This window comes from Vanacampus margaritifer, chromosome 11 (genome assembly GCF_051991255.1).
Source record: "Vanacampus margaritifer isolate UIUO_Vmar chromosome 11, RoL_Vmar_1.0, whole genome shotgun sequence".
Lineage (NCBI taxonomy): Eukaryota > Metazoa > Chordata > Actinopteri > Syngnathiformes > Syngnathidae > Vanacampus > Vanacampus margaritifer.
Genome location: NC_135442.1, coordinates 19,031,495 through 19,045,086, shown reverse-complemented (window position 1 = coordinate 19,045,086; position 13,592 = coordinate 19,031,495). Strand labels below are relative to the sequence as shown.

At 40.5% G+C, this 13,592-nt stretch overlaps 2 protein-coding genes and 1 long non-coding RNA gene across 3 annotated transcripts; 2 read left to right on the top strand and 1 right to left on the bottom strand.

Annotated features, from left to right (window-relative positions):
- Positions 1 to 102: 102 nt before the first annotated feature.
- On the top strand, positions 103 to 3,375 carry hspe1 (heat shock 10 protein 1). The gene is made up of 4 exons (XM_077580528.1): positions 103 to 346; positions 2,775 to 2,930; positions 3,021 to 3,110; positions 3,189 to 3,375. Exons 1-4 carry the CDS (start codon positions 344 to 346, stop codon positions 3,237 to 3,239), a joined length of 300 nt encoding a protein of 99 aa, XP_077436654.1. The 5' UTR covers positions 103 to 343; the 3' UTR covers positions 3,240 to 3,375.
- Positions 3,376 to 3,891: 516 nt separating this feature from the next.
- On the top strand, positions 3,892 to 13,589 carry mob4 (MOB family member 4, phocein). Its single transcript, XM_077580525.1, has 9 exons — positions 3,892 to 3,968; positions 4,755 to 4,845; positions 5,394 to 5,456; positions 5,760 to 5,860; positions 10,714 to 10,756; positions 10,856 to 10,942; positions 11,033 to 11,112; positions 11,180 to 11,291; positions 12,684 to 13,589. Exons 1-9 carry the CDS (start codon positions 3,961 to 3,963, stop codon positions 12,816 to 12,818), a joined length of 720 nt encoding a protein of 239 aa, XP_077436651.1. The 5' UTR covers positions 3,892 to 3,960; the 3' UTR covers positions 12,819 to 13,589.
- LOC144060736 (uncharacterized) lies at positions 8,281 to 9,371 on the bottom strand. Its single transcript, XR_013295997.1, has 3 exons — positions 8,982 to 9,371; positions 8,825 to 8,896; positions 8,281 to 8,733 (listed from the first exon to the last, which is right to left on the bottom strand). It is a non-coding gene; the product is annotated as an uncharacterized LOC144060736 (long non-coding RNA).
- Positions 13,590 to 13,592: the final 3 nt, after the last annotated feature.

Below are 13,592 nucleotides of genomic sequence, written 5' to 3'. Positions count from 1 at the left end.
CAGAGGTCAAAGTTGATATTGTGCAATGTTGCTCAATGCGGAAATTGTTTAAAAAGCAAAAACAGTGGTGTATAATTTTATTCATCGTCGAAATTATAATAATAATAGTCTAGATTCAGTTGTAAATTATTACATTGTTTGGATTTAGCACGAAGCATTGTGGAATTTCCTTACTTTTGCAGCACACTTTAAGGTCGCACCCAGTGCGCTTGCGCGTAAACCTTCTGGCCGTTTCCTCACGTGGAGTAAGTCTCCTTGATCAGGTTGTCACATCCACGCTTACCGAGAACTACCACAAGTGGCATCCACACGTCGTCGATCTACAGACGTCACAAATTAAGTCATGGTAAGACTGCACACGACTGTTTATATATTAGAGATTACAAAAATATCATTGCTATAGTTTGTAAACCTCCTAGCTATCATGCTAACAGTTTTATCGGCTAGCATCTAGCAGCATGTAATGTTAGCCTTCCATAACCACACAGTGACAAGGTCATGCAACTGAGGAAACAATTGACTCATAATATTTGTTAAACGTCGTAATAAACATGATAATCTCATTAATGTGAGTCTGAATGTTTAAACATGATAATCTCATAAATGTGAGGCATAATGTGTAGGTACCGTAAACTGCGGACGAATGAATGAACCATGTGTTAATTGGTGTGTGTGTGTTTAACTCTCATAATTAAGATACAACCACTTGTTAACGCTGTTATTTGTTTCCATAGTAATTAATTGTAAACTACACATCAAATTATTGTGTGGGCAAGTTTGTTTTTTCGTCGGCTGATTTTGTGGGATACCCCCCTCAGAAGGGTAGTGATGGCCAAGATGGAAAAAACGGGATGATAACCATAGACATGGATTATTTGTGACATAAAAACCACCTGACTGCTCAGTATAATTTGAGCAGTACCATGAATGAAATATCATGACGGTTTAATATTCCAGTGATATAGATGAATATCTGCTGTGAAACAAAGTCCTAACTTTCTTGTTTTCCAGCTCAAATTAAGTTAGCCCTATAGCCTTCAACCAACTCTCCTACCCCACCCCCAAACGACCTTGAGTCAATGTCACGTGAACATCTGCAGCGCCCAGCCGACCACTTGTACTGTTAGCTGATATTCCTTCAGTCAAATTGACAACTAAATCCAAGATTAAGACAAGATGACTTTCATTGGACTCACTTGGACTAACTTTTATCATGTGCCTCCCCCTCCACCCACTTCCACCCAACCATCCCATCATGTTAATGATTCCTCTTGGCCTGCTTTTACATTTTAACCAAAGCTGAGCGTATGCAAATATGACTACAACTTAAAGTTGCTGTTTAAGTTTAAATCTCATTAATTTGGCACTAAGTGCATATTGCAGGTTGACAATAAAAATTGGGAAAAAACATGTTGATTGAGGGTGATACTGTAGTTTTGTTCTAATAACCAACTGACGCAATCATTTTTTTTGTCTGTCTCGTTTGTTCAAAGCTCTCGCAGGACACAGAAAACTGATATTTTGCCATAAGATGCCCCCCACCATCACCACTATACTGTAATATTACAGCAAATACTATTGTTTGAAGATACAAAAAAATATTGTAATTTTGAAATATTAAGAGTTAAGTCATCTTTAACAATAAGTAATAATAAAATAATACAATTGTGGTTTTACATTAAAGTTCTTATCTAGAATGAAGAAGGTGCGCATAATTTGATTTTTTTTTTCAAGAAAATATCTTATGGCATTGACTTTACAAATTGTTATATTATAGAAACGGTAATTTTTATTGTAAAAAAATACATTAGAATGTATTGATTTTCAAACATTTAAACTACAGGTGTCATTTTTCCCACCTAATTTTTATTGCTATTTTTTCATAAAATGTTACTAATGAGCTCCACACACTGGAGGCGACAGTGAAATACGTACCTCGTTGCACCCCATGTCAAATTCCACACACGGGAGGCAACAAACGACAGCGAAATACGAACCTCGTAGCCTCCTAGGTCAACAAACGGGACGCGATAAACAGCCGCGACGGCGGCAGCAACAGACGTCGCTCTCTTTTTACAAAAGATTTGATTGTCTAAACATTTTCATTGTAAACACAGAAGTTTCACTACAGTACGTATTATTCCATTATGAAGATCCATCCATTTCCTACATAATTTTATTATTATTATTAACCGTTACAAAAATGGTAAAGAAAACTTACTGGACAAATTAACCCTGTACCAACAAAGCTCTCATGCACCAGCCTTTTTGTTGATGTCACGGAAATGATTGCGTGAAGTATCATACAAAATAATAGTTTTTGTTTTGTTTTGTACAAAATGATAGTCGGACACTGCTAAAATTATCTCATCCATTTTGCTGCATAGCCCACTGTGTAGCATGCCCTGCGTTCATTCAATTGGTTGAAGCCCCGGCGACAGCGACAAAAGTTGAACAGGTTTCAACTTTCTAGTATCGCATCGCGGGCCTACATGTGCACGTCTACGAGTGCGAATTTTCACATGCACGAATGTCGCGTGTCGCCCAGGGGGAGGGTGGAATGCGATTTTCGCCTTGTCGCTCTGCTTTCATAGGAAATGAATTGAGAGCAAGCGACGTCGCCTCCCATGTGCAGAGCTCATAATTCACATCAATGAATCGTGAGCTCAACAAGGCTAGGCTACTCAGGCTGCTAAGTAGCCATGCTTGATTATTGGAGTGGTTTGAAGAGTTTTTTTGTGACTCAAAATTCTGTTCGTTCTTTTGTTCTACAGGCCTTCAGAAAATTCCTGCCACTGTTCGACCGCGTGCTGGTGGAGCGTTTTACGGCCGAGACGGTGACCAAGGGAGGCATCATGCTACCTGAGAAGTCTCAAGGCAAAGTGCTGCAGGCCACAGTGTTGGCAATCGGACCCGGATCTGTCAACCAGGTCAGAACATGATGAAGAGTTTTAGGGTCTGAGCATAGTTTTGCTGTTGAGTAAAATAACAAACTCAATTGTTGATGTATTTCTTGGCAGAAAGGAAATTTACAGCCAGTCAGTGTGAAGGTCGGGGAAAAAGTCCTTCTACCAGAGTATGGTGGAACTAAAGTCAACTTAGATGATAAGGTATGGTGCTTTTTTTTCTCCTCATCTTTTTATAGTTGTCTTGCTTTTAATACTTTATGGTCTTATTTTGCCATATAGGAGTACTTCCTGTTCCGCGATGGAGATATCCTTGGCAAATATGTGGATTAAGGCAAGAATGTGCTACAAAGAAGAGAGAGAAGAAGAAATCATGTCTGTTTTTTTTATGTTATACCAACTGTAAATAATTCGAATCACATTTTGTTACAGTAATAAAAAATAAGCCATTGGCTTTTGTCCTCATGTACACTGTGTTTCATGATCACTTTTTTGGTGTTAACTAAAAAAACAACACATTTAGGTAGTAACAAAGATGGTAAGTGTTGTGAAATATTGTTACACTGTTCCATAAAATGTGGCTGACATGGGGGCGGGAGGGGGGGGGGCGACTCAAAGAATGGACAAATGTTTTATTATGAGCATAAAGGACTTTTTAGAGCATTCCTCTGAGGTTTTTAGTTTTTGGGTTGCATGTAATGACAAACCCAGAAAACGGGAAGTGTGATTGGTCGCTATCTGAGCTGTGAGCACCTGTGATGTCATTTAAGTGACAAAATGTGTTTTTAAAGATATTATTTAATTGTACATGAAAAATAATTATCAAATTAATTATAGACAAAATATTAACTTTTTGTTGATCAAAATGGCTAAATGATCATGTATCCTTTTAAACAGCGTTATTGGTAAAGCCAACGTCATTTCCTGTTTGGCACCAGTTGCCACATCCAATATGGCCACAACGTCTACTTTGTGGCCTGCAGGTCAATGTGATGACCATATTGGATGTGACTCAGCCAGGTTCCTACAATTTGTCTTCTGTTGAGCCCCTCTGATGCCCGGGTATGAGAAAAAACAACACATTATTTACCTTCAATTTACTAATTTGTACCTTCAATATATTAATCTGTTCCCTCAATTTGTTAATCTGTACCGTTCCTCCATTTTCATTTGACCACATTTTCTTCCAATCTTGTTCTGGGTCATGCTGTCTGGCAAACTTCACACATGCTTGGATATGAACTGGTTTAAGCAGAGTGACATAGGATTTGGTTCCCTGTGTGTTACTGTTGGTAAGATTCGTTACTTTGGTCCCAGCCCTCTGCAGGTCAATTCACCAGCATAGTTCTGGGATTTAACACACAACGCAAATTCTTTTAAAATCCTACAATGTTTTTTTTTTCTTCCACATTCTGTCTCTCACAGATGAGTTGAAGTGTTTACCTATGATAAAAGTCAGAGACCAGTGTGGTTACCGTCACTTGCTTTCGGTGCAGGTTGGCGTGAGTTCGCTTCCCGCCTGCGAGACCATATATATATATATGTGTGTGTGAGTGCTCATCCCCCCAAAAAAGAGTCCCCATCAGGCCATTTAGACATTGACGGACACTTCAATGGAGGCGCGTTCCGATTTACGTACAGAACCGTCGCCGCTGTTAGAATGGAGTTAAAATTCGTCGTAAACGAGTACTCTTGAAATAACTAATACATAATAAACCTGGGTGTAACACACAATTACAAAGATTTAAATAAAATAACTGTAAACGTAGTACACCATTAGAATAATTATAATTATAAAAAGTATTTCGACGTTGTCAAATTGTGCTTCTGTCCGCCACTACAACCCAGCGGCTGGCCCACATCCGGGTATTCTGTCGAGATGGTCATGGCGGAGGGTACTGCAGTTCTCAGGAGGAATCGGCCTGGAACCAAGGCAAAGGTACGTTCTCGCCCACCGGGAAGGGACCAATTTCGCTTAAAATTAAACACCGACACGACGAGACCGGGCTCTCCCCGACTGCTGTGGTTTTACCGCCGGACTTGAGTCGAAAATGTCGATGGCTGACTTCAGTCGGAAGGGCTCGAGCTGGTGCTAGGCAGCTAGCTGAAGTTAGCATTTCCTCCGTCTAGCTTGTGGATGAGTCCACATCATTCTCCCCCCTCTTAAATCGATAGGTTTGACTGTGCAAACATTCTTGTGTGCATAGTCAAAAATGAACAAACAGCAGTCACTCTCTTGTCAACATAAAACTTATTCGAACGTGTTAGCTTTGCAGGAAGCAGTCATAGCCCGCTTGACGTTTAGCTCGCCTCAAGCTAACTTTGTCGTCATGAGTCATAAGTGGACGTAAACACATTTCTCAATGGACGTGTTTGAACATTTATCGCGTCTATTTGCTTTTTGTAGCAACTCGTGTCCGTATTGGTATCATTTTGAAACGTTGTTCATGTCACCTAAACACGTCAACCCTTTTTATTTTTTTTAAGGATTTCTACAACTGGCCGGATGAGTCATTTGAGGAGATGGACAGCACCCTGGCTGTTCAACAGGTGTGTGAGCACATATCTACATTTTCGTGTTTGTGTCATTCAGTAAGCTTTCAATTCCTTTCCCAAGACAAGTTAAACATGCCAAAAGTGGGGTTTTTAATGGAACAAAATGGTGGGGAATCAACCATTTCCAGAGAGAAAACAAAATAATATTGTGTATTGTAAGCCTTTATTGTTGGAAAGAATCGGTATGACATCCTAATTCATGGCTTAAATTCCAACTAAAATGAAAAAAGTTGCAGTTTCCTTAGCAACACGGGTATGTATTTTTTTGTCACTCTGTGTCATATTTGTGTGTTACAGTACATTCAGCAGAACATCCGCTCAGATTGCTCCAATATCGACAAAATCCTGGAGCCCCCTGAGGGTCAGGATGAGGGCGTGTGGAAATACGAGCACCTCAGGTATGAACACAATTGCTTTAATTACAGGAGCGTCCTCGGTGTAAGAGGTATTCAACTTACGGAGTTTCGAGGTTATGAACAATGTGCAATGAACTTGTTTGTGCAGTGGTGGTGTAAGAATATGCTGTCATGTGGCACAATCACTGATTGTACTTTATTTTATTTGTTTGTTTTTTTAGGATTCCCGCAAATCCACGAAGCTAAAAATACGGCCTCAATTGGCATTAGAATGTTGTCATAAATCAAGCTTTTGAAATTCATAATGTAAATATGTGAAAAGAGGGATTCCATGATTGTAAATATGAGGTCCTGACCAATCTATCGGCCAGCCGTTATAATCAGTTATTAGCAGTTTTGAAATTGGCAAAAATCGTCCAATTTAAATTTTTTTTACATTTCCTAAAAAGGGAAGTCAAGTTAAGAGTTGTTTACAAGAATATGTTCTATCTATGTGCCCCACTAGTTTCTAAAGATTTACTTTAAAGCATTTCTGATTAATATTATATTTGTGGAATATGATTTAAGCAGCAAAAATGCCCCCCCCTCCCACACACACCATCTCGGGGCGGGGGGTTGTTAGCCATTTTGCCACCTCCTGTCTTGACTATATGATCAAATCACAGTTGCTCAAGGCCTAGGTGACAACCAACCTGGCTCACCTGTTTTCTAAATTTGGCCGTGACATTCGCAAGCTGACTTGGCTGTGATTGGTCGTTACCTGGGCCCTAAGCAACTGTGATGTCATTTTGAGTCAACAAGTGGCAAAATGGCCGCTCCCTGAGATGGATTAAAAAAAGGATAAATTTAGCATATTAACTCTTTCACTGCCAGACGTTTTCCGAAACGGGTTGTCCCCACTGCCAGCCGATTTAAGCATTTTGAGTGATCTTTCAAGGTCCACAGAAAATGTTGTGTTTGGACTATGGAAACACACATACTACCAAATGAAAGATTGGACTCTCATCTTTCATCAGAAAAAAAAAGTTTGTTTCTAGCTTATTCCGTTCTTCAGTAATCAACAATAGAAAATGGTAACTTTCACCGAAATTCTCTGTTTTGAAACAAAAAGTGGAGAAAAACGGCTTTTTGTGAAACGATGTTATTTCATGCACTTCAGTGAATTGTACACTTCTTTTTGTCCATGAATGATGCCACAAACACCTAAATAGTGCTTTACTTCTATAAAACAGTACCACCAACAATGAAAAAGTTTTTTTTTATAACAAAAAAAACAGTTTATTTACATAGAAAACTAACAATTTGACAAACTATTTACAAAGGTGTACAACAGTGCATGTGTGATTATTTACAATTGTGTGGATGTTTGAACTACATAAATTTCACTTTTGTGTGGTAAACAGTGCAACACTCGCCTGCGTGCAAGGGCACACTGCAAGATTTGCACCACAGCCTTGTCTCACTGCGAATGCCCCTTCGCATGCAGACCCGACACCTTCTTGCTGGCTTTTTTTTCCGGGAAGTAGCAGGCATGTGTTCCAGCGTGTGTTTGGCCATGTTACCATCAAGTCGGCTTTCAGGATCAAAATACGGTGACCTGGTACTTTGTCTGGCTTCCTCATGCTCTTCCATCCCAACTTCCTCCTGGTCTTGTGGCAACAGCCACCCTCTCACCACCTGCTGGATGAACTCCAAAAAAGGTTGACTCGTCCCATTTTTTTTTTTGTACAATATGTAAGCATTGAACATGCATATTTGGAAAAGATACGCAACAAACTTTTTGTGCCACTTCAACGTTTTCCGTGTGAATGGGTGGTACGAGATGTTTTGATCCATCTTGTCCACTCCATTCATCTTGGAATTGTAGTCCACAACACAAATTGGTTTTTCGAAAGGCACTTTTTTTTTTGTGCCTTCCGCCACACCTCCACTGTCCGCATTTCATCTTTGTGAAACGTTGTCACCATCCTCAACAAACGTTTGTCCTGCCATGCCACAATTAAAACATTTGTGTTGTGCCTTACCAGTTTCCCCCCCACCTCAAGGCCAGTGTTGGTTAGGCACGTTATCTCACTGGGTTCACCCCTGTTCTTCCTCAGCGTTCCACAAACATTGGTGCGCGCTGCCAGGAGACGTTCACACAAAGCAATAGAGTTATAAAAATTGTCCATGAATAGTGTGTACCTATTTCCTGGCAGACGATCCAGTAAGTTGAACACTATCGGGGAGAGAACAACTAATGCCAACATAAGGTTGCATATTGAAACAATAGCCGGTTTGGGAGTCACACAAAATATATGATTTGATCCCATATTTGACCGGCTTTTGGGGGTTGTACACTTTGAACGAAAGACGTCCCTGGAAACTCATCATTCCCTCATCAATACAAATATTCTTGCCCGGTTGAAACAGTTCCTTGAACTTGTTTACAACGTAATTGAACACAGGACGAATTTTAAATAGTTTGTCGTCTGAACTGTGTGCCGTCTCGTTGTCGTTGAAGTGCAGGAAACTCCAGATGAGCTGGAAGCGGTTTCGAGGCATTGCGCGACTGAAGAATGGTGTCGTCTCTATTTCGTCCTGAGTCCAATACATTTCGATACTGGGCTTGTTTATATACCCAGTAAGGAATTGGAGTGCAAAAAATGTTTTGAGCTCAGACACAGACACTGGCTTCCAAGCACGACTCCTGCAGTGTGGCAGACTTTCAGCCCGTTTTTGCATTGACTGACGTGCAAATAAGTTTGTCTGATCAGCAATGTGCTGCAGAAGTTCGTCTGTGATGAAGAGCTGCAGGAAGTCAACTGGCCGGGTTGAATTCAGCTCTGCTGCGGCACCTCTTGGTCCTGGCTCCACAGTGAAGGGGAAGGAGTTTGGCTGCCAGCCTGCTTCATGCCAGCCAGATTTTTGGGGATCTGCAAATATACATTTCAATATCATATAATATTCATTTTAGATCAGTGTGATGCAATATATATATATATATATATAAATATATATATTTACGTTTTTTCTTGGATCCACTGGTTGATGGACCTTTATTCTGCTCACTCCGAGGAGCGTCACTCTGAGCTGCAGCTGAAAGAAATATATACAATTACAATAATATCGAAAGAGCGTTTTCTTTTGTTGTTGCGGTGTATTGAAAACACTTTTTTTATACCTCTCTTTGTCGTCTTTGCAGTGGGACGTCGCTGTGAGCACGATCCACGATCTATGAATGCACATTCACGTTACACGAGGTGCTAGCAGCGTGCTAGAAAAGTATCTCATAGCAAGTTTGTGCTTACCTTCGACGTCTTCTGCGGATGAAATACTGTCCGAATCACTTTCTCCGTGGTCAGACTGTACCCACTCCTCCGAAGAATATCCATCGGACTCAGGATACTCTTCGTCGTCGTCCGATTGAACGTCCTCGTGCGGAGAAGTGCTCGGTCGTGCACCACGTTTTCCGGCGCTAGCACCGCTAGCCTCCGAGGCCTTAACACGCGGTCGAAGCTGCCGCCGCGTCAACGCTGCAACTTCGGCATCAACCTCATTGTCGCCATCATCATCACCTTCATCGGATTGAACGTCCTCGCGTGCAGAAGTGCTCGGTCGTGCACGACGTTTTCCGGCGCTAGCACCGCTAGTCTCTGAGGCCTGAGGACGTGAACGAAGCTGCCGCCGCGTCAACGCTGCAGCTTCGGCGTCAACCTCCTTATCACCATCATCATCGCGGTCATCATAATGGTGCACTTTAGCACTGGTTGATGCTTCTCCTTTTCCAAAAAATCGATCAAGCGTGGTCTGCTTCTTACCGTCGGTCGCCATTTTTCGTCTCTTCTCAACTCTCGCCTACTCCTCGACGCTCTAGCCCCGCCTGGCCTTTTATACTACTGACGCCCCACCCGATCTTGTCAAAAGAGAGTCATCGCTGCCCTCTAGGGGCCAAAAATAGTCCTTAGGCACAACAGACAGACTTGAAACTTTGACCAGACATGCGGGAGGGTTTCCTCTACCCGTTTCAAAAAAAAAATAAAAAATCATTGGATGACGTCTTTTGACGTCATTGGCTGTGAAGCGTAGGTTTTTACTTGACGTCTTTAAACGTCAGTGGCAGTGAAAGAGTTAAGTCATATTCCACAAACGCAATATTAATAAAAAAAAAAAAATACCGTCTTTAGTCTAGTGGGGTTTGCCTAGAACATATTGCAAAGATTATTATTATTATTATATTATTTTTTATTTTTTTACTTGACTTCCTCTTTACATTATAACAGAAATGACTTTTAAACATCCGTTGCCCCTCTGTTGTGAAATTAAACTAATACTAAATTGCAAAGTATTTTAAATCAATCAAATGTTCTGCGTGTAATACATATCTTTATTGTTATAAGTGTTAAAGGACAAAAAAACAAGTTATTTTATTCATAATATATATTTGTAATTTATTGGCCGATTAATTGGTTATCGTTATTTTATTCGTCCAAATTTCGAAACTCTGCATCACATCTAAAAATTCATATTGGTGGCTAAATACAAATCTCAAAATCAATTAACATTCTTAAAAAAGTAATGTACCAAATGACCCCCATGATGACATCACGCAGTCATAACAGTGAAGCCAACAAAGCAGCTTTTAACTGGGAAAAGCAGATGTGCATCATTAAGTACTGTAGCAACATGGGACATTATGAAATCGGTCTTGCATTCAATTTCAAATGGAATTTAAAAGTCTTGAAAGGTATTCAATTTAACTTGCCACAAGCTGTTGGAACCCTGCTTGTATTTGTTTGAACAAATATTTACTGTTGTTATGGTGTAAATCCTACTTACTGCATTAGTGATCTGCGGTGGTGTGCAATATATGGTTGCTTTGCAAGTAAAAGTCTTTTTGTGTGTGTTAACTATAGGCAGTTCTGCTTGGAGCTCAACGGTCTAGCGGTCAAGCTGCAGGTAGGTGCATGAATACGGTTTGCCGTTATTAATATTTATTTTGTGTAGTGTAATTGTGTGTCACAAGCGCTGTGGTGATGTTGGTGGTGTTTTTCCCAGAGCGAGTGCCATCCAGACACATGCACGCAGATGACGGCCACCGAGCAGTGGATCTTTTTATGCGCTGCCCACAAGACCCCCAAAGAGGCGAGTCCATATCTGTGTTCGCTCAAAGACCCCGTCCTCATTCACCATTTCATGTTAACTATCGCGTGTGTGTGTTTAACTTGTTTGCAGTGCCCCGCCATCGACTACACCAGGCACACGCTGGACGGAGCTGCCTGTCTTCTCAATAGCAACAAATACTTCCCCAGCAGGTGGCTTTCTTGTGCATATCCGAATGTTTTTGTTTTGTTTGCATAGCTGATGGGTTTGCATTTCCAGGGTGAGCATCAAAGAGTCATCGGTGGCCAAGCTGGGTTCGGTGTGTCGCCGCATCTATAGGATATTTTCTCATGCCTACTTCCACCACCGCCAGATTTTTGACAAATATGAGGTGCGTTTGCTTGGGAAATGACACTGCAGGTCTGTAGTCACCTGTTGGATGAAAAAAAAAAAAAAAAACTACTACTATATACTTGAGTTAGACTTGGAAATGTTATTTTGTGCATCTCAGTAAATGGGAAAGTTGCAGAGAGGTGTCAGTCCATTAAAAAATGTAACCGTAGTTAATCGCATGATTTCAATAATTAACTCATGTTTAATTGCAAATTAATTGCACATTTTATATCTAAGTTTATAATAGTGTACATATTTTTTTTCTAATTTTTCATACTCTTGTTAACATAAAACTTGGAAGAAATGTTAATCTAATTGAAATATGGTTGCAGTAATTTCATAACCATTCATAGAAGATTTTAACATTAAAAATAGGTACTTTACTGTAAAAAAAAGTCCCCACAAATGTATGCATCGTTATTTAATTTATTACTGTTAAATTGTGTTAGTGACTCCTTTACACAACGTTGAATGCTTTTATTTTGTTAAGTTCAATACACTTTGTAAATGACGAAACTTTACTGCATATGACCCAGAAGAGATCGTTGTGTTCTTTTCATATTAAGAGCTATCTAATTTTGAACATGAAGTAACTTGTAAACTTCTGCACATTTTTAAAATTGCAAAATGTAACTTGACGCTAGTCCCCACAAATATATGCATTACTATTTAATTTATTACTGCTAAATAGTGTTATAGTGACCCCTTTTCACAACGTTGAACGCTTTTATTTTGTTAAGTTCTCGGATGCGCATTGATTGTAAAGAGACACCGCTTCACTGCAAGTCATAGCTGCTCTGCTGCAAGCCACAGTGAGCCAAGAGTACAACTGTGTTACACTTAAGCTATTTTCAGGAGTTTCTGAATAAAATACGCCCCACATCTAAAGATCAAGTGACTTGGGATGAGAGCCCACCTGGAGAGCTGGCTAACGGCTAACCGAGTGCGTTCTTTCAAAGCAGGGAACCAGTGGTCGTGTTACAGTCCAAATGGCTCCTCCACGCTAACATTATTGTGCAACCCCCCCCCCCCCCCAAGAATATCAATTTCCTCAAAATGTTATTAATGTACTGTTTTTCCTGCTTATCATTCTAAAGCTGCAAAAAAATTATTAGGCCTACTGTGTAGTAAAGGGCAGTATAGACATGCCGTAAGTGAAAGTAGGCACTTTCTGCCATCTAGTGGTGAATGTTTATATTACAACCTAAAACTACAGTCGACCATACATGCATACACTCGTGGTTCGGCACCCACAGAGTAGCAATTTTTTTCATTTTTCAATATTTGTTTTTTTCCCTTTTAACAGAAAGCCAACATTAATTTTTTTAGTAGTGTATTACCAAATGCAACCATGTGTCATCACCACGTTTTTCTTTTTGTGCGCCGACAGAACGAAACGTTCCTGTGTCACCGCTTCACGCGCTTCGTGATGAAGTACAACCTGATGTCCAAGGACAACCTGATCGTGCCCATCCTGGAGGAGGAGGTTCAGAACACCTCGTCGGCCGGCGAGAGCGAGGCCTGAGGGAGGCGCATGTGACCGTGCGCGCACACACACATCTATCACACACTACTGTACAGCGTACTAAGACCTCCCGCCCGGCACCTTTTTGCTTGTTGTTTAGTCCTCACCTGCATCAAGCGCAAAGGAAGCCTGCGGGACATTTTAGTTTTATTTTCTTGTTTGTCAAAAAGCACCACACTTCTCCTTTAGGGAACATTTTATCTTTTGAGCAGCTGGATTTGCAAGAAAAAAAAAATCAACAACATATAATCATAGTGATCTATCTGTATTGTTGACAAAGGCACACTATGACAGCCACCCCCAATGTAAATACTAGCCTGTTTGATCTTGTTTCCGACGGTGCTTCACTGTTATTTTTCTACGTCCGCTTTATTTTTGCCCTTTGCTTTGTCGCTCGCCATTTTGTGCAGTGGAAAGGGGGTGGAGGGTCAATCAGTAATTTAGCTTGCAGACTTGAGGCTACAAAAAAAAAGAAGCTCAAATGTAGGCGTGACTTGTGCGTTAGTGAACAACGAAGAACTTTTAGCTGTCCAAGTGTGTTCCCGATACTCTTGATGTAACGAACGTGGCTGAAAAGTCAGCTTCAAAGGCATAACGTCGGCCATGTTTACACCCCGCTAAGCGCCACCTTCCTTTCTGTCACCCTCATTAAGTTATTTTGCTTTATCTAATCCACTTTGTTTGTTTTTTAAATGAACTAAGAAAAAAAACTTTGTTACTGTTTGTGACATTTTCATGATGTCTATTAATAAAATACTTATTATTCTGGAACTT